At 39.7% G+C, this 22051-nt stretch overlaps 1 protein-coding gene across 3 annotated transcripts in view; it reads left to right on the plus strand.

Annotated features, from left to right (window-relative positions):
• LOC115215466 (protein ITPRID2) overlaps nucleotides 1-22051 on the plus strand; it is a 123607-nt gene that overhangs the window by 51723 nt on the left and 49833 nt on the right. For all 3 annotated transcript variants that reach the window (XM_036506076.1, XM_029784629.2, XM_036506077.1), the window contains exons 5-6: nucleotides 7103-7270; nucleotides 20835-21040. In XM_036506076.1, the coding sequence (XP_036361969.1) occupies nucleotides 7103-7270; nucleotides 20835-21040 (374 nt within the window). The remainder of the gene's footprint in view (nucleotides 1-7102; nucleotides 7271-20834; nucleotides 21041-22051) is intronic.

Here is a 22051-nt window from a genome sequence, read left to right on the forward strand (position 1 = left end):
AATAACTATTTAAAACACCAATTGTATTCTTTATGTTGTTGACATTGATGCTGTTGCTGTTGTTACTCAGACCTCTAGCACCAAAGCAGTCAATCAAATGTGTTTCACTAACAAACAAAAGCCTGTCTCACATGTTCCAACATGACTGAATTTTTATCATTTTGATTACCTTTCACCAAAGCTGGTCGTCCCAGTTAAGCTGAGCAGTTTGTTCTCTGACCTATCATCTAAAACATAATCTGACCCTCGCAGCCAGGCTATCAATCAGTGATTTCTGGTATTCCGCAAGTCATACATACATTCTTATTTCATTTCCTTTTAAAATGTTCCAAGCTTGTTTCTAAATCTGCAACATTCTAACCAGTTGTTTCAGCTCAGGTGAGTGTTGATCTGCTTATTTTTCAGGTTTTGTTTTAGACATTGTGTATTTAAGACTGCATTATTATGTCCACCCTTTTTAAAACAGTAGATATGATTTAAGGAAAATTTTGTCGTTATTTCTAGTATGTCTGGTAAGCCAGGAGGCTGCACTAGGCTTCAGTCTGATCTGGCAGTGTTTCTACAACTGGATACCCTTCCTAATGCCAACGACTCTGTGAGTGTAGTGGGTACTTTTTACATGCCACTTGCACAGGGGCCAGAGGAGGCTGGCAACGGCCACAGTTGGTTGGTACTTTTTATGTGCCACCAGCACGTAAGCCAGTCAAGGCAGCGCTGGCATCAGCCACATTTGGATGGTGCGTTTTACATGCCACCGGCACGGGTATTGCAACTATAATTTCCATTTGATTTTCATTTTGATATTGATGTACTTGACTCAATAGGTCTCCTCAAGCACAGCAGGTCGCCCTACGATCCAAGGTACTTTTGAATGGGCTGGGGCTGGTTATGCGAAATTGGTGTGGGATACAGCTGAGAACTCACTTTATTTGCCGGGTCTTCGCAGTCACAGCATATCTCCAGAGGTCTCGGTCTTTCGTCATAGCCTCTGTGAGGCCCAATGTTCGAAGGTCATGCTTGACCACCTCATCCCATGTCTTCCTGGGTCTACCTCTACACCAGATTCCTTCAACTGTTTTTGAGTGGCACTTCTTCACACATCTCTCCTCATCCATCAGTTGTACATGACCATACCAGCACAAACGTCTCTCTTGCATGCTACATCCGATGCTTCTTAAGTCCAACATTTCTCTCAGGGTGCTTACACTCTGTTGTGTGTGCACACTGACATTACACATCCAGTGGATCTTGCTAGCTTCATTTCTTTCGAGCCTACACATGTCCTCCGCAGTCACGGCCCATGTTTCACTGCCGTGAAGCATGGCAGTTCACACACATGCGTCGTACAATCTACCTTTCACTCTGAGCGAGAGACCCTTTGTCACCAGTAGGGGAAGAAGCTTTCTAAACTTTGCTCAGGCTATTCTTATTCTAGTGGTAACACTCTCTGAGTATCCACACCTACTACTAACTTGGTCACCTAGGTAATGGAAGCTATCAACTACTTCTAGTTTCTCCCCCAGGGTGTGTGATGGAATCTGTTTTCTGAGAATCTGTGGTGTTTATTGCTCCTGTGCATCTGCTGCACACAAAAGTGATCTTCTCGGTTAATCTTTCTTTGATGTTGCTGCACCTCTTATGTGTCCATACCTTACACTGGGTACATCTTATGGAGTTTCTACCTACACCTTTTCTACAGCTCGAGCGGGGCCACTTACCTGAGGGGTGTGTGATGTGTTCACCTTCCTACTTACTAGAACTTTGGTCTTTGCTCCATTGACTCTAAAGCCTTTTGATTCTAAACCTTGCTTCCACACCTGAAATTTCCTTTCTAGTTCTGGTAGTGATTCTGCTATGAGGGCCAGGTCATCAGCATAGAGGAGCTCCCAGGGACAACCCCTATTGATTTCCTCTGTTATTGCCTGGATGACTATGATGAATAAAAGGGAGCCTGTATCCACATAGTATTCCTTTTATGTTCATAATACTAATGTTCAGATCCATTATATTGATGCACACACACAATGGGCTTCTTTCAGTTTCCATCCACTAAATCCAGTCTCAAGTCTTTGGTTGTTATGGAGTTATAGGAGACACTTGTTCAAGATGCAATGGGACTGAAACCACTTGGTTTGTGCTGGCATGGGTTGGGCTGTTTGACCAGGGCTGGTAAGCTGGACGGCTGCACCAGACGTCAGTCTGATTTGGCATGGTTTTCTGTGGTTGGATACCCTTTCTATATATATATATATATATATATATATATATATATATATACACACACATGCGCACACACATACATACATACATACACACACATACACACAATGCAATGGGTAAACTGTATATATTTTATATTTTTAACTCTGTGCCCGTACATTGTTTGTTTTTGATTTTGTTGACTACACAGTATAGTAGGATCAGTTGGGCACTGTCTATGAGAAAAACAGCACCATGATGCAATTCACTTTGCCAGAAATTTTGAAACAACATGCTGTACTGCTTGGTATTCATGCTGGAAGCTCCAGAATAAACAGTTGGTAAACACAGAACAACCATTGGCTTGCCATGACCTAAAACGTACTGAGAGTGATAAAAACCAAACATCCAGTCAACATCATGGTGTTTGGAGTGATCACTAATGATGATGGTGTTATACCTCCATTCATAATGTCCTCACACTCACACGGCCTCACACTCAACACAGAGGCCTACATCAAGTACCTGGAAGAGGTGGTGCTGCCCTGGGTCAAGATGGTGGCTGTTGGAAGACTCTATATCTGGCAACAGGACTCTACACCATGCCACACAAACAAGAGAACCCAGCCATGGCTGTCAGACAATTTCTGTGGCCACCTAACTCTCCAGACTGCAACCCCCTTGATTATCATGTGTGGGGTGCAGTTGTGTGAGAGAGCAACAAAACTCCTTGTAACACGAAGATGAACTGAAGGCAAGAATTATGGCAGCATTCATCGAGATTCCAAAGTCATCTGGAGGCTGTGGTCAAAGCCAATGGCGATTTTATTCACTAAATTTCCACTATATTTCTATGTAATTTTGGTAAATATATCTGTTAAAATGAGATGTCAGTGTTATTTTCATTTTTGTGTCATTTAGACGACAATATATTCACCACACACTGTATGTATCTATATTTGTGTGTGTATATATATATATATGTGTGTGTGTGTGTGTATGTATATGAAAGCTGTCCACTCATGGCAAAGGAAGACCATCACTGACCATCGCTCATGCAAAATGCCAGCAATACCTGTGCATGGAGTTATTGCACCTAGGTTCACGTCCTCGGCTTTCATCCTCGCCACTATGTCCTCCTACTTGACTGGGGCATCAGATGGTTGCCTTGCCGGTAATTGGACACCCTAAAATTTTAAACCCAATTAGGCATGCACAACACCTCACAAACCCTCTCCAGCCTATTAACATGTTCTAGAGATAAGCCAGGGCAAGATATCCAGTGCCAATAGGGGTCACAGGCTCAGGAGAGCACCATGACCTCAATTGCAAACTTTCCTCAAAATGTCCAATGCTATTCCCCGCACATCTGGTTTTACATCAGGGTAACCTTCTAGAGTCATGTTTTACCAAAAGCTAAGGGCTGTTTCACTCCCAGTGGCCTTCCAGCATGCCAGACACCAATCTGGAATTTCTGAGGGCCTATGCTATTGCTACATATACATTGAATCATATGCTAGAGTAAGCACATGTGAAACTAGGTGGAAAAAATAATACTTGAATACCGGAGGTAGAGTAATATGCTTTAGTAATATTACGTGTATATGTATCATCATCATCATCATCGTTTAGCGTCCGTTTTCCATGCTAGCATGGGTTGGACGGTTCTACTGGGGTCTGTGAAGCCAGAAGGCTTCATCAGGCCCAGTCAAATCTGGTAGTGTTTCTACAGCTGGATGCCCTTCCTAACGCCAACCACTCCGTGAGTGTATATATATATATATATATATATATATATATATATATACATATATAAAGTTAATCCAAACATGAAAACACAACAATGCGAGGACGTGGAACAAGTATAGTGTTATTGGATGCTCAGGAAAGGAAAGAAAGAAGGAGGATTTAACGCTTCAAGCGGAGCTCTTCATCAGAAACATAGAAAAAAGGAAAGATCTAAGGAAAGGAAGACAGAGGAAAAAAATCGCCAACGATACACACGTGGTCACATTTTGAATCTATATAGATAGATAGACAGACAGACAGATATATAAATTGCTCAGATCAGATAAAAGAAGTGAGAGAATAGGTGTTTATTCTATTAGTTTATAACTGTTTCATAATCATGTTAGTTATATAATTGACATCACCATTCATGTGTTAATAAAAGATATATATATATATGTATATCATCATCATCATTTAATGTTTTCATTTGTCCATGCTGGCATGGGCTGGCTCGCTGGAAGGCTGCGCCAGGCTCCAGTCTGATTTGATGTGGTTTTTCTATGGCTGCATGCCCTTTCTTGCGCCAACCACCCTGAGAGTGTAATAGGTCCCACCATCATGGGTACCATATGCATGACACCAGTATCTGCTACCACTGCGATTTCACTCAGCTTGATGGCTCTTCTTCTCAAGCATGACATAATGCCAAAAATCTTGGTCATTGCCTCCGTAAAGCCCAACACTCGAAAGAAACTCGACCACTTTGTCCCTATGGGGCCCAATACTTGAAAGGAACTCAGCCGCCTTACCTCTGTGAGGTCTAACACTCAAAAGGAACTCAGCCACTTGCCTCTATGAGGCCCAATGCCCAAAGGAACTCAGCCACCTTGCCTCTGTGAGGCCTAACACTCGAAAAGAATTCAGCCACTTGCTTCCATGAGGCCCAATGCTCTGTGACTCACACATAAATACATGTACACACCTGCCTTGATTCACTGAATTTTTAGTTTACATGCTGTTTGAGTACAGAAAACTTGAAACCATCAAACCAACAGTAATATTCAAGTTAGAGTTTACCTACAGGTAAATTAAGATGCATTTACTGTAAGCTGTGTTGTTCATAAGCAAAATGGTACGATTAGCTCTTTAAAGATATGTAATTACATCACTGGAATCTCAAAGCTAGAGATAATGCGTGATTAATTGAAAACAATCTGAATAAATAAAAATTTGTCAAAGAAATCTGAAATGCTAAAGGGTTAAGCTGAAACTGAAGTAGGGATTTTGTTGGGAACTTGAGGTCATATCCTGTCAAGTGTACACCAAACCATAGGTGAGACAGTCTCAGTAACTATAGTTAGATTACCACTGTTGTCAACAGTGTTATCTCAACAGCAGTGGCAAGAAGAAGAAGAAGACGACTTCTTGTAACAGAATTCATAGGTTTGTGTGGAAAGCTTGAAGTCCTTTACGTCGTCGTCCCCTTAGTGTTATTACTAAGAGTGAGAGTAATTCCAGTGTAGGCTAAGATTATCTTGGCTTTCATTGAAGCTATCCATCTATGACTATTTACTGTGTCATATGTATGGAATGTGTCTCCTGCTGGATGAGTGACAATGCAAGAATAGATATAAGCTGAACACTTAGAAATACTTGGCTGGTGTAATGAGAGATTTTAACTGAAGTAAAAATTTATATTATGTTGAATTTACAGTTAGGAAAGAAGGCTTCCATCAGATTCTGTAACAATGTAAAAGAGTTATAATAGATCATTTGTGATCTTGGACAGAAATAACATGTTTTAGGGTAAGACTCTATGTGAATAGCTTTATTAATTAAGACAATCCTTTTATGTTCTTGTAATTACATAATCAGTCTTGGTGTATTTGTTCAGTGTATATAAACTTACATCTTGAGATAGTTGGATAATTTGTCGTTCTGTTGTTGCCTGGTGTTTGCCTTTTATATCAGCTTTGTTATCTTCTAGTTTGGTTTAGGCTTGCTTTCTGTGCTCAAACAATACCTGGTGTAGGTGTTTCTAATCATGGGGAGACATAGCAATGAGTGTTGCTCTTACAATAAGCTGGTTCAATTTCACTTCTCCCTTCTTTACTTCACTTTCACACCCTCATCATTGAATATCCATTTTCCATGCTGGTATGGGTTGGAATATTTGATAGGAGCTGGTAAAGATGGGTGGGGGTGTCGCACCAGGCTCCATTGTCAGTTTTTGCCATTGTTTTTACAGCTAGATGCCCTTCCTAATGCAAATCAATTTACAGAGAGTACTGGGTGCTTTTTACATGGCACCAGCACCAATGCTTTTATGTGGCACCAGCACTGACAGGGGCACCAAGTAACTTGCAAGACAAGACTCCTTGGTTTGGAGTGGAGGTGGAGAGTAGTATTGAAGCGAGGGTGGCCATTTGAGAGATTGAAGGTAAAGAGGGATAAGGATAGGTGTTTTGCTGTAGAGTAGATACATGGGTACCCCAGTTGGAAGAGAAAGGATAGCGAATCAACTTCTCTCCATCTCAGAGAGATAAAAGGGGGAAGGAATTGAGAAAAATCATTTGTGACACACAACTCTGAAAATTGAAACTCTGTCAATTATTTTTTCTCTGAAATCAATTCCTGCATCATGCCATTGCTAAGACAATTCTTGATTTTGTCTCTTAGCTGTAATTAAGTGCCATGGGTAGATAAAGATCCCTATCTGTTGCCAGGGATTAACTTGCAGTGCTGAGTTTAAAACCTACCACAGATATATCTTGGAGATGAGTTAGATAGCCCAGATAAAAATGAAATTGTTAATAGTGTTCCCAGAAGAATTAGATATTCTAAGTAAAGATAAAATTGTTAATGGTGTTAAAAGGCCTAGATAGAATGACTATGTTCAATGAGCGCTCTCCTGTGGCTAAACATCAACAACATTCAAAATAATATATTTTAAACTGAGCATAGCAGGCCACAGTCAACTGGTCCCAACTGATCCCTAATTGCATGAAGGATGGCAATGTCATTTGAATGCCAAACATAAATGGATGTGAGAAACTAAATATTGCATGGCGTTTTCTCTGCTGCTTTCTCTCCATTTTACATCAGTCCACCATCTTTACAAAATAATAAAGAAAATCACTTATTACATAGAATTCTTCTGATTTTCTTTCAGTAAACCCCTTGAAAATTCTACAGATGTGGCCGGAGAAAAACCAGCCTCAAAAGATAGCACCCAACTGGTTATTAATCCACAGGACAAAACCCAACAATGGCTACACACTGTTACAGGAAGACAACACAGTTTTGGCTCTGACCTCTCTGCTGGGACCAATTCCAGTAGGTTAGTTATGAAATTTAACACTTAACTTATTATTGTTAATTGTTTGTTTTATTGGCTGGTTGAGTGGGTTGGTCCTTTTCTATGGCTCAGCCAGTGGAGGAACACCATTGATCCTCTTTGAGGCCTCCATGACTGGTAAGGGGTAGAAGGAGTGGGGTAGTTTTCCTTTAAACTTGAGACATAACCTGAATGGTTGCAACAGGATGGCCACCACTAAAGCTATTCAGGATACCACATGGAGCTAAACTAAGCCATAGATTAGATCTACCTCACCTCCCGCGCAGGTTATATCTTGGTGGTATTGAGATAAGCCTGTATAATCCCCCCACTGTCTTTTATCAAACAAACTGCAAAGGTATCTCAATAGTTAAACTCTACCACTACCACAGCTACTGTGACCATAGCATCATTACCAACATCATCATCATCGTTTTAATGTCTACTTTTCCATGCTTGCATGGGTTGGACACAATTCATTGAGGCAGATTTTCTACAGCTGGATGTCCTTCCTATTGTCACCCCTCAAGGTTGGACATATTTACAAGGAAGATTAGAAATGAAGTCCCTGCCTGTAAGATGATGATGATGATGAATGCTTATTTACAACTATTATTGGAATGTCAGGGTAAGGAACCCCCACCCCTATATATATCATCATCATCATCGTTTAACATCTGCTTTCCATGCTAGCATGGGTTGAACGATTTTGACTGAGGGCTGGAGAACCAGATGGCTGCACCAGGCTCCAATCTTGATATGACAGGGTTTCTACAGCTGGATGCCCTTCCTAATGCCAATCACTCCGTAAGTGTAGTGGGTGCTTTTTACGTGCCACCGGCACAGGGGCCAGTCACACGGTACTGGCAATGACCTCACTCAAATCATTTTACACATGCTACCGGCACAGTTGCCAGTAAGGCGACGTTGGTAACAATGACGCTCAAATGGTGCCCTTTTACATGTCACCGGCATGGAAGCCAGTTGACTGCTCTGGCAGCAATCACACTCGGATGGTGCTCTTGGCACCCTACTAGCACAGGCACAAGTGCCAGTAAGGCGACACTGGTAACATATATATATATATATATATATAATATATATATATATATATATATATATATATATACATACATATTTATGAGACACGTTCGTGTCCGTAAAACATGATCAATGCTTTATTTTACTGAACTCTCATTTGTCGTTCACGACAAGAGAATCGATAATTCATCATCATCATCATCATATATATAAATATAGCTTCTGTGTTTTACATGTTTCAGTTATTAGACTGTGGCCATGCTGGTGCACCACCTTGAAGAATATTTAATCAAAGTACTTACTTTTTTTAGCTTGATACTTATTTGATCAGTGTCTATTGCCAATCAGCTAAGTTACAGATTTGTAAACACATCAACAGCATTTGTCAAGTGGGGGGGAGGGACAAAAACACACATACACACACACACACACACACATATCTATATGATTGGCTTCTTTCAGTTTCTGTCTACCACATCCACTCACAAGGCTTTGGTCAGCCTGAGGTAATAATGGAAGACACTTGCCCAAAGTACCCTGCACTAGGACTGAACTCGGAACCATGTGGTTGGGAGGCTAATTTCTTACCACACAGCCACACCTGCACTAAACAGTTGTACCTAAAACGAACTACTACTGTTCTTATTATCTTGGTTTAAAATGTTATTATCTGAGACAACAGAGCCTGTTAGTTGCATCTGTGAATCGGAATGTGGTAGGGGCTGCGATAGTAACGAGGGGGTAGTATCAAAGTTGAAAGCCTGCAAGTTGATGGTGAAGCCTGGCTAATGTTAATCTTGATTGAGTAGACCTATAATTAAAGGCGTTCTACCTGTGACCATCATGTCTTTCTTGAAATGTAATTTATCTCGGATTACATAATCAATCATGTCCTTCCTTTTATCTTAAGATGTAATATGAGGAAGATTTGACTGCTATTTCTAGCATCTTGGATGACTACATAGAGAAACTGTTATTGCTTCATAAGATTGCAGTACTGTAAATTGGAGTGGAAGGAGTGAAGCGAGGCTGCCTGTGCTCCAAATATATGTCACCTTGAGAAGAGGTGTTCTTATGTGGATCAGGTTACTGGGAGACCAGACATTCTTCTGTAATTATGTTGGTGAATGAGTCTGGAGGAGAGCAAGACAGCTTTGAATGAGAGTCTGATATGCATTGTAACATTTAGAGTAATAAAGATCAAAGGAAGAGGCTTCTGCAGGTTGTTGCCACTCATATCGTCAACCTCTTTTATCTTGTGACAGGACACTTGTAACTTTGTTTGGTTTTCTTTACTACAACTACCACCACCACCACCACAACCTCCTCCTCCACAGATTTAATCTCTGTTATTTCGTTGTCACCACTTCCATATATCAAAGTCTTTTGACTTCACAAATAGCTGTCAGAAAATGACATCTTTTTTTTATTCCCATTTCTTTTTCAAATGTTTTTGTATAAAAGAACTCTTTCAGAATATGTCAGGACTATAAGGTTTCCTGACATTTCTAACATTGTTTTAATACATGTGCGCACACACACACACACACACATGCGTTCACATACACTCACATTGTATGTATGTGTATATAAGTGTGTATATGTGTGTATGTAATACACATGGCTTAGTGGCGAGTGTGTTGCACTCATGATTGTTCTTCCCAAATACTCTTTTACTCTTTTACTTGTTTCAGTCATTTGACTGCGGCCATGCTGGAGCACCGCCTTTAGTCGAGCAAATCGACCCTGGGACTTAATCTTTGTAAGCCCAGTACTCATTCTATCGGTCTCTTTTGCCGAACCGCTAAGTGACAGGAATGTAAACACACCAGCATCGGTTGTCAAGCAATGCTAAGAGGACAAACACAGACAAACAAACACACACACATACACATATATATATATATATATATTATATACATATATACAACAGGCTTCTTTCAGTTTCCATCTACCAAATCCACTCACAAGGCATTGGTCGGCCCGGGGCTATAGCAGAAGACACTTGCACAAGATGCCACGCAGTGGGACTGAACCCGGAACCATGTGGTTGGTTAGCAAGCTACTTACCACACAGCCACTCCTGCGCCTGTATGTGTGTATATGTGTGTACATAATACACATGGCTTAGTGGTGAGTGTGTTGCACTCATGATTGTCCTTCCCAAATATTTAAATTCATCGTGTTTTACTCTCTTCCCTGCTATTGACTGTTTGTTACTTGGATTTTTTTGTTTTTGTTTTTTTAATCCATATCTTTTTGCAGATCTATAAAGACTGCAAGACAATGGAATATCCTCCAGCAACATAATCAAACAAAGCAATATTTGCAAAACAGAGCTTATTGATGTCTCTGTCACCTACTTTGGCATTTCCTTCAAAATGCTGAAGGGCTTCCATCATTATGTATTCTTGAAATATGCTGAAAAATTCAACTTACAATGAAAGTAAACAAAGGTTGTTTTAGAAGCGTTGAAATGTATTGAAAGATACAGAATTAATTTTTTTATTCTCAAATGCAGGATAATGCTAATAGATTAGCATGAACAGGATAAATTATCTCTACATTACAGAAAAATACATTAGTGTCTTATGAAGCTAAATTTATAAGTTCTAAAATTGCAAAAGAATTCGTTACTGGGTAATTTAGCTTAATGGTAAAGGCGGCGAGCTGGCAGAATCGTTAGCGCGCTGGACAAAATGCTTAGTGGTATTTCGTCTGCTTTTACGTTCTGAGTTCAAATTCCGCTGAGGTCAACTTTGCCTTTCATCCTTTCGAGGTCAATTAAATAAGTACCAGTTACGCACTAGGGTCGATATAATCGACTTAATCCGTTTGTCTGTCCTTGTTTGTCCTCTCTGTGTTTAGCCCCTTGTGGGTAGTAAAGAAATAGGTAAAGCGTAAATACTGGAAAAATTTATGAAAGAACACACACATGTCTGATATCCTCTTTTCTTCTAAACCACTGACATGCTGAATGTCCAACCCCAAAACAGCCAGTTTGGACTGTTTCTTTAATGATTTTATCACATTTGGTTGGTCTGTGTTGTATTTTCCCATGATAAACTTGCTGACAGCAATTTAGTTTTATAGATGCCGGTAAGGCTGTGTAGTTAAGAAGTTTCTTCCCAACCACATGGTTCTTGTTTCAGTCCCACCGCATGGCACCTTGGACAGATGTCTTCTACTATAGCCGAAGACCATCCAAAGCCTTGGGAGTGGATTTGGCAGATGCAGTACAATTTTTGTAAACAAAAGGCTCATTTGTATCATTGCATTTGTTTCTAATTCTCTGTGTAAACAAGTCCAGTCCCTTTGTTACTTAAAAGGCAGAAATTATCTATTAGCTTGCTTGAAAGCAAGTAGGGGTTGGTGTCAGGAAGGGCATCCAGCCATAGAAAACTATGCCCTAACATATTCTTATGTGACCCATGCAAGCATCAAAAAGTAGACTATAAAATCTGGTCAAAAGCTATTTTAAGGCCCTTGAAGTGATGGGGTGGAAGAAGAAGGTCTGACTTTTCTGTTAGAATATTACCTCTACAAGTTTACTCAACAGTCTCTCTCTCTCTCCTCTCTCTCTCTCTCTCTCTCTCTCTCTCTCTCTCTCTCTCTCTTCTCTCTCTCTCTCTCTCTCTCTTTCTCTTTCTCTCTCAAAGTCAATAAGTCGTTCACTTATTATTTTCAGCGATGGTTTATTTGAGAAAATAAAATGCAACACCATGCTTTTGGATGGTTAATTAACTAATTGGTTCTTTTTTTTTATACTTTTTGGCCTTTCCATTCCTTGGCAGTTGTATAACATTTGATTATGTCCATATCTTGGATTGTTCTCCACTACATAAAACACTTAGAATTTCAGTGACCTATTCATTTCCCTGCTTTAACCCTTCTGATACCAACCCACCCAGGACCATCCCTGCTTCTAAGATAACAACTTCTTTTAAAGTGATCTAAATTAAAATCTTCCATTAAAATTCCATATTGATTTATGTTCCAAACACCAGGTTTAATAACGACAATTTTATTTTATTAAATTCCTCATTGTTTTCAAAATTAATTAAAACAAGGCAACATATTTCATTAGAAATATAATGCCAAAAGCGTTAACAATGCTACATTGATTTGCTCCATTTCAAGTGATTTCCCATGTTTTAGATTCCTGACATATATATATATATACACACACACACATGCACATGTACAATAGGATTCTTTCAGCTTCCGTCTACCAAATCTACACACAAAGCTTTGGTCATCCAGGGGCTATAGTAGAAGGCACTTGCATATGGTGTCACGTAGTGGGACTGATCTCAAAACTGCATAGTTGGGAAGCCAGCTACTTTCCACACAGCCATGCCCCTAAATGACATTAGGGCAACATAGATAGCAGTTTGAGAGAGGGAAAGAGGAAGGGGCCACTTTGTAGAATGAGGAACGGGTTTTATTAGTGTTAAGCAATTTATGATTTTAGAAGAACAGAAGCAGTATACTGTACCTAATTTGAGAAAATGGAATGGTCGCTGTTTTGAAGTGTGGCTGGTTATGTAATTGCCAAACACGCAAGAGGTGTGTGGACATGGATCACTCTTTCTGTCACTAGTGATTGCTTATCATGATCGTTTAATATTGTTTACAAATGAAATAATAAAAGTAGCCAACAATAACAACAAAATAAACGATTTGTTTCATCTACCGAACTCTTCAGGGTAAGTCATGGACAAGTATATCGACTGACAACTTGTAGTCACACGCCTGAGCAAATGATACCCTTGTTATGCACGGGTGCACATCATAGTTTGTTGATATCAAATGGAATCATGACATAATTAAAAAAAAAAAAAAGAACAAAATTCGTAGCATTCCAGAATCATCACGATGTGAACCCGGCAAAATGAAACTCAACCAAGTTGTGAAAATGGGAGGAGAACCAATGTCAGGAATCTAAAACATGGGAAATCACTTGAAATGGAGCAAATCAATGTAGCATTGTTAACGCTTTTGGCATTATATTTCTAATGAAATATGTTGCCTTGTTTTAATTAATTTTGAAAACAATGAGGAATTTAATAAAATAAAATTGTCGTTATTAAACCTGGTGTTTGGAACATAAATCAATATGGAATTTTAATGGAAGATTTTAATTTAGATCACTTTATATGTGTATATATATATTTATATATATATATGTGTGTGTGTGTATATATATATATATATATATATATACACACACACACACACATATATATATATAAATATATATATACACATATATATATATATATATACATATATATATATATATATATACACACACACATATATATATAGTGTGTGTGTTTGTCCCCTACCACTGCTGACAACCAGTGGAGACAACTGTGGAGTTATGAGGAGACAACCAGTTAGTCCGTTTGTCTCCTCATAACTTAGCAGTTCAGCAGAACAGACTGATAGAATAAGTTGCAAGTTTAAAAAACAGTAAGCCTTGGAGTCGATGCATTCAACAAAAAATTGTTCAAGGCAGTGCCCCAGCATGGCCACTGTGCAATGACTGAAACAAGTAAAAGCAAAAAAGATGAGAGACCAGAATGAGGTCCTAGCAGTTGATACCGTCAACGTTGTGGTGGTTCATTTGTCCGTTCGTTATTCAATTGTTCTTGTTATTGTTTTAATTTATTTTGGTGAAGTGTACCCAGGGGGGGGGGAGCTTGTTAGGTTACTTTGTTTCAAAACTGCAACTCATAAAACTACATTTAGCTGGTGTTCTACTTTATCACTGACTGCTTCCCCTCTCTCTCTCTCTCTCTCTCACTCTCCCCCCCTCTCTCTCTCTCACTCAACTCCATTCCTTCGACTCTCTGTCACTCTATCTCTGCTTTTTGCATCATCATCATCGTTTAACGTCCGATTTCCACGCTGGCACGGGTTGGGCAGTTTGACTGAAAATTGGTAAGCCGATGGTGATGGTGGGGCTGCACCAGGTTCCAATCTGATTTGTCTACGTGCTGCCAATAACCTGACACTGGCATCAGTCACAACTACGGTCTCGCTTGGCTTGACAGGTTTACACAAGCACGACATATTGCCAAAGGCCTTGGTCACCTATCACTGTCTCCATGAGGCCCAACGCTTGAACAGTGCTTTTTACGTGCCACTGGCACAGGTGCCATAATAATAACATTTGATAACAGGACTAATGTTTCTGCGATAGTATTTACAGCATTTCAAGGGCAGCAAGCTGGCGGAATTATTAACATGCAGGACAAACAGCTTAGCAGTATTTCATTCATCTTTAGGTTCTGAGTTCAAATTCCACCAAGGTTGGCTTTGCCTTTTATTCTTTCGGAGTCGATAGAATAAATACCAGTTACATACTGGGGGCCACATAATCAACTTAACCCCTCTGAAATTGTTGGCTCTGTATCAAAATATAAAACCAGTATTTATAACATTTTGTGCGATACTGCTGTTTGTAACTTCCTGTTATAATCTGCTGTGTGAACCCAATTATGAGAGTAATTTGTGTAATTAAGTAATTAAGTGGCAGTCACTGAAAAAACCCATTGTTGTAACATTAACTGGAGTAACAAACTGTGTCGTAACATAAGCATCTGATTTGTGTGTAATGTATGCAGCATATTGTTGGATTCTGTTGTGTAATTCTGATGTCTTTAACACTGTGTGATAACATATATATAACCTACTGTGTGATATATTTAACCTAATTATTTAACCTATAAATATTTATATATTTAACCTATATATTTGCATGAGACCTAACTCATGTAAAATTGTGATTCTTCAGTTTTTATATTCACATGTGGCTACGTGTAAGCAGAATTAATTTACTACTAGTCTTAGAAGACTTTCTTACATAGAATTAATGATAGCAAGATGTTTATGAATAATTTTGAGAATGTCTCTGGCATGTAACTTTACTGATATGAACCAGAAAATTATCACCATCATCATTATCATAACATCCACTTTTTTATGCTGACATGGGTCAGATGGAATTTGTTGGGGCAGATTTTTCTGTCCCCAACCCTCACTTGTTTCCGAGTAATACTTATCCATGACCAGTTGTGTTTTCACAGAATATTGGAAATGACACTGCTTGTATGATCGTGATGCTCATTAACAATCATCACATGACATCAAGACAAGGAAACACACACACCCATGCACATACATTATCATCATCATTTAACGTCCGCTTTCCATGCTGGCATGGGTTGGACAGTTTGACTGCAGACTGGTGAGCCAGATGGCTGCATCAGGCTCCAATCTTGATCTGGAAAAGTTTCTTCAGCTGGATGCCCTTCCTAACATCAACCAATCCGAGAGTGTAGTGGGTGCTTTTATGTGCCACTGGCACGAGGGCCAGTCAGGCGGTACTGGCAACAGCTACACTCAAATGGTGTTTTTATGTGTCACCTGCATGGAGCCAGTCCAGCGACACTGGCAATGTTGTTTTTCACGTACCACCAGCACAAGTGCCAGTAAGGTGATGCTGGTGACGATCACACTCGAATGGTGCTTTTTATGTGCCACTGGCATGGGAGCCAGTCAGCGGCCCTGGCAACAATCATGCTCGGATGGTGCTCTTAGCGCTCCACTAGCACGGATGCCAGTCATACGGTGCTGTCATCGAATTTGATTTCGATTTCATTTGCCTCAACAGGTCTTCGCAAGCAGAGTTTAGTGTCCAATGAAAGAAAGGTATGCCTAAGTGAGCTGTTACACCACTGGCATAGGCCACGGGTTATAGTCTCACTTGGCTTGCCAGGTCTTCTCATGCACAGCATGTTTCCAAAGGTCTCTGTCACTAGTCGTTGCCTTGGTGAGGCCTAATATTCGAAGGTCGTGCTTCACCACCTCATCCCAGGTCTTCCTGGGGTCTACCTCTTCCACAGGTTCCCTTAACTGCTAGGGTGTGACACTTTTTCACACAGCTATCCTCATCCATTCTCGCCACATGACCATACAGGCACAGTTGTCTCTCTTCCACACCACATCTGATGCTTCATAAGTCCAACTTTTCTCTCAAGGTACTTACACTCTGTCGTGTGTGCACACTGACATTGCACATCCAGTGGAGTATACAGGCTTCATTCCTTGCAAGCTTACGCATGTCCTCAGCATATACATATACATACATATATATATATATATATATATATATATATATATATATATATGTGTGTGTGGTGTGTGTGTGTGTGTAATTATATATATTCCCTCTTCTTCTATTATAATTTTTGGGTATGAATTCTGTGGATATTAACAGATTCCCACATGTATATTCAGTAAAAGGAGAATTCCTTCTGTATGATATGATAGCATATGGTAGCCGATATCTGAGGAGGAGCTTTGTAAAGCATGCTATAAGGTTATTACCCGCATAATATTAAATCACACATGCATACACATGATGGACTTCTTTCAATTTCCGCCTACCAAATCCACTCACAAGACTTTGGTTGGGTCAGAGCTATTGTAGAAGACACTTGTCCAATGTGCCATGCAGTGGAACTGACCCCAAAACTTTGTGGTTGGGAAGCAAACTTCTAAGCCAATATCTTATCCACAGCTGTGCCTATGACATAGGTTTCATTTATCCCTGGTTTGCTCTTCTTTATTTTTCAATAAATTTATTGCTACTTATTATAATTTGATTTATTGCTCTCATATATATGTGTGTGTGTGTGTGTGCTTCCAATATTACTGTCTGCTCTCGGTGACATGTGGCCTGCTTATAGAAGCCATACCAAGAAGTTGTAGACATTCCACCTTCATCCTGTTTAAAATGCTGAAAATTTATTTAGAGTTTAATGTCCTAGGTACTGGAGTATTGCTCCACATCTGTACTCTCCCACCAGAATTAACCTGCACTGGTTCCATCTTGACCAGAATACATGTCCGGAAAATTTGCTGTAAGAAACTTTGCCATATGAACAATGGAAAAACATTTTACATTGACATTTTTTAAAAAAGTGCGATTGTTGGGTGGTAAACCAAATGCTTAGAGCCATTTTGTCTGTCTTTACGTTTTGAGATCAGATTCTGCCACCGTTGATTTTGCCTCCCATCCTTTTGGGAGTCAATAAAATAAATATGAGTTGAGCACTGGGGTCTGTGTCATCAACTTATCCCCTCTCCCAAAATTGCTGACCTTGTGCCAAAATTTGAAATCATCATCACTACCACCACCGCCACCACCATCATCATCATCATTATTATTTAGGCGGTGAGCTGGCAGAATCATTAACCTGCCAGGTAAAATGCTTGGCAGCATTTTTGTCCACCTTTACATTCTGAGTTCAAATTCCGTCACGGTTAGCTTTGCCTTTCATCATCTCATTGATGAAATAAGTACCAGTTACGTACTGGGGTCGATGTTGTTAACTTCCCCCTTCAGGCCTTGTGCCTGAATTTGAAATCAATATTTCAGTGTCATCCAAATGAATGTGATGTGGGGTGGGTGTTTCAGTTAACAGCTGCTGCAGTGTGTGTCTCTGGGTATTTACTGAATGTTTCTCATATTTACCCTCTATCACACACACACACACACACACACACAAATATACACTTGCGGGCACACAGAGATATTCACACTTGTTGCCATAACAATTAATGAGTATTTACGTATTTTTTCACTGTCATTGCCATACAGAAACACATGCACACACACACTCACATGCACACACACTGATACACTTGCTCATACATACTGTCACACTCTCTCATATATATACACACACTTTATACAAAGTCTCACACACACACACACACACACACTAATTTATAATTGGAAGCAGCTGGAAGACTTCATTAAAAGACGATAAACTGTCTTCTGATATTACTTCTTAGAAGGAATCCAATATTACGAAGGTCAATTATTGATTTTTAGCTTTGAATGGAGATCACAAATTTATGGAGAAAATGCGGAGTTAGTTCAATGAACTCCAGTACATGATTGGTGCTTCTTTCATTGGGTAAAGGGGTAATGTGAACAGGACACCAGGGGACATAACTCATCTCTGTCGTCCTACTTCTTGTGCCCCTCATCTATCATCCTGGGTTAACTATAATATTGTTTCCTTATGTCGTGACATGGCAGGTAGAGTTGATTTTATCAACCACGGAAGGATGAAAAACAAAGTTGATTTTGTGAGGCTTTGAATGTTGAACATTTATGATGATGATGATGACGACGACTATGAGGATGATGATGACGAGGCAGATTTTCTGCAACAGCATCTTCTTCCTGTTATCAACCGTCACCTGATTCTAAGTAAAGTAACGTTTCCTCATGACTGAAAATGTTTGCACAAACGACTCTAAACTAATGGTTCTCAACCATTTTTTTTTTTTTTTTTACCTATTGACCCCTTTAATTACTGTTTTATTCAGGTGGGCCCCTTCAGCCATTCAATATCTACAAAGTAGTTTTATAGGTATTTCTATCAAGATGATGATGATGAGGATTCCCATCTTCTTTTTCACCCATTCCATTGCATAGGTTTCCTGAAGCACTCATTCAGAGAATCTGTTTCAGTGGCTGGACACATGGTGGACTGTGCAAAACATTGGGGAAAGAAACTTGGCTTTTCTTACAATAAATACTTCTAAACAAATTTTTTTTTTTCTTAATGGACCCTTGAAATACTACTGTGGAACGCCAATTTAGTATTTTGCTTGTGCGCCCCCCCCCCCCAAACCTTATATGAACTCTGGTTGAGAACCACTGCCCTAGACAAACATGATTTCTACTTAAGTGACACATGTTCACAACTATGAAGCAATGTCAGAACAAAGAGGCGTGTGCACACACACACACACACACAGAGGCTTCTTTCAGTTTCTGTCTTGAATGACCTTGGTCAGCCAAGGGTTATCATAGAAGACACTTCTTAATGGTCCTGCTCAGTGGGACTCAAACCATGTGTGTGTGTATACATACACATAAACACACACACACACACACACATATTTGGGTGTATCTACAAGGTGGTGCAGTGGATAAGTCATAGGACTGATAATCTAAAATGATGGAGTTCAAATCCTGCAGTTCTTACTAGTTTTGTCATTATTGTTATTGTTTTCCTTCCTGTTTTTGTTGTTGATGTCCATGTCAACCTTGGTTGAACACATGGTCAAAAGCATTCTGACTATGACTAGGTTATCTTTTCAGACATGGTTTATCTTGGATTACATTTCTCAATGTGTCATTCCTGCTTCATAAAGATAGCAGGGTGTGTGATTTGAGAGAAGCTTGGCTGCTATTTCTTGCAGATCAAGCAACAATTTAAAGTTTCTCTTATGTTGTAGATCAAAAATATTTTTCTAGTTTTCCTCCTTCTCCACCACCACCACAATTGTTAGCATGCTGGACAAAGTGTTTTGCAGTTTTTCACCCACCACTATGTTCTGAGTTCAAATTCCACCAAGGTCACCTTTGCCTTTCATCCTTTCAAGGTCGGTAAATTAAGCACCAGTGAAACACTGGTGTCGATGTAATCAACTAGACCCGTCCCTCAAAATTTCAGACCTTGTGCTTTTAGCAGAAAGGATTATTATTATTATTATTATTATTTTATTATTATTATTATTATTATTATTATTATGTTTATTATGGCCCAGTGGTTGGGGCAGCAGACTCACAGTCATAAGATTGTGGTTTTGATTCCCAGACCGGGCATTATGAGTGTTTATTGAATGTAAAAACACCTAAAACTCCACGAGGCTCTGGTAAGGGGTGGTGGTGAACCCTGCTGTACTCTTTCACCACAACTTTCTCTCACTCTTTCTTTCTGTTTCTTTTGTACATGTATTTCAAAGGGCCAGCTTTGTCACACTCTGTGTCATGCTGAATCTCCCCGAGAACTACGTTAAGGGTACACATGTTTGTGGAGTGCTCGGCCACTTGTACATTAATAAATGAGTTGCAACATCACTAGTGCCTAGCTGTATCGGCCTTTGCCTTTCCCTTGGATAGTATCGGTGGTGTGAAGAGGGGAGGCTGGTATACATAGGCGACTGCTGGTCTTCCATAAACAACCTTGCACAGACATGTGCCACGGAGGGGAACTTTCTAGGTGCAATCCCATGGTCATTCATGACCGAAGGGGGTCACAACACAACATTATTATTATTACTTAATTATAAACTTCCTTTAATTATGCACTGTTACAAAGTACCTTGGGTCATAGGGCGACATGCTGTGCTTGAGGAGACCTATTGAGTCAAGTAGATCAAAATGAAAATCAAATGGAAATTGTAGTTGTGATCCCTGTGCCAGTGGCACATAAAAAGCACCCACTACACTCACAGAGTGGTTGATGTCAGGAAGGGCATCCAGCTGTAGAAACACTGCCAGATCAGACTGGTGCCTGGTGCAGCCTTCTGGCTTCTCAGACCCCAGTCAAACTGTCCAACCCAAGCTAGCTTGGAAAACGAACATTAAACGATGATGATGATGATGATGTCACTCACTAAAAAATGTATTTGTTTTTATTTTCAGCATTGACATTCTTTTACAGAGCAGAGAAGCAAATCCTGAAGAAATCCTTCGAAGTCTTGGATTCGGATCTTCCCAAAACGATGAGGTCAAGGCACGGATTCCGCAACGTTTTTTTTCTGATTCTAAGTTCTGCATTGATGACTTTAAACAAAGATCCGAACTACAGGAACTCTTTGATTCCTGGAAATCTGAAAAAAATTCCTCAGGTCAGTTTTTAAATCCAGTCCATGTTAGTGAAACCATTCAGTTTTTTTCAGTGAATGAAGTCCCTTCACGTTACATGCAACCAAGCAGTTTGACCATGCGGTCTATCATGGGTGCTCAGAGGAAACTTGAAGAAGAAAAAGAGAAGCAACAACAACAACAACAGCAACAAAAGCCTTCAGAAGACAAGACACAAAATGCAGAAAAAGCTGCTTTATCTTGCAAAATGGAAGAAAACCAGAAATCTCCTAAAAAGTTTGTAAAGCCTTCAGATGTTAGTAAACGAATGTTAGAAGAGACTAAGGCTTCGGTCAAACATTCTACAAATAAGTCTCACAGTCCTTACCATTCTCCCATACGGAACCCACTCCTTTCAGATCTCACTTTAAATGAAGAAGCATTCGATGATGTCAGTTGGTCATCGGAATCTAGTATTGCTATCACATCTTACATGAATATCCGTCTCGCTCCAAATGAGACTTTAGTATAGACGTACACCTGTTTCTTTCAATTGCAAGTAGACCACCAAAGTGGTACCATCTCACAGAGCTGCTGTTTGTTGCAACATGTAGATTACATAGATGCACCCTCACATCTCCTCCCAGCATGCAACATTCCAGTAAAATGCCTAAGCTGAGCAAATTTTGTCCTAGAGAAGAGAACAGATTTATTACAAAGAGAAAAAGCGAGCAAGCAAGATTGATATGTCACAGAATAATAGTGTCCATCACAAATTCTTGACAATATGGCATCAGTCTGAATTCCTTACCTGAGACAAAAAAAGAAAAACCAGGTACCCATACATCTGGTACCCTTTGACCTTTGGGTGCTGTGCAGCCAGTATCGTATCTCCCTGCAAAATTATGTTTGACTAAAGATTTGCATGTTCTCCTTCCTGTTTGTGGTAGAATTAGTGCAAAAACAATGAAGGGAATCTGCAGATATTTTCGTAATTTTGTTTCCATGTCATCTAGATGTGCATGATGGTGAAGAAGATATTGTATTTTTGTCTG

The sequence above is a fragment of the Octopus sinensis genome, linkage group LG9 (genome assembly GCF_006345805.1).
Source record: "Octopus sinensis linkage group LG9, ASM634580v1, whole genome shotgun sequence".
Taxonomy (NCBI): Eukaryota; Metazoa; Mollusca; class Cephalopoda; order Octopoda; family Octopodidae; genus Octopus; species Octopus sinensis.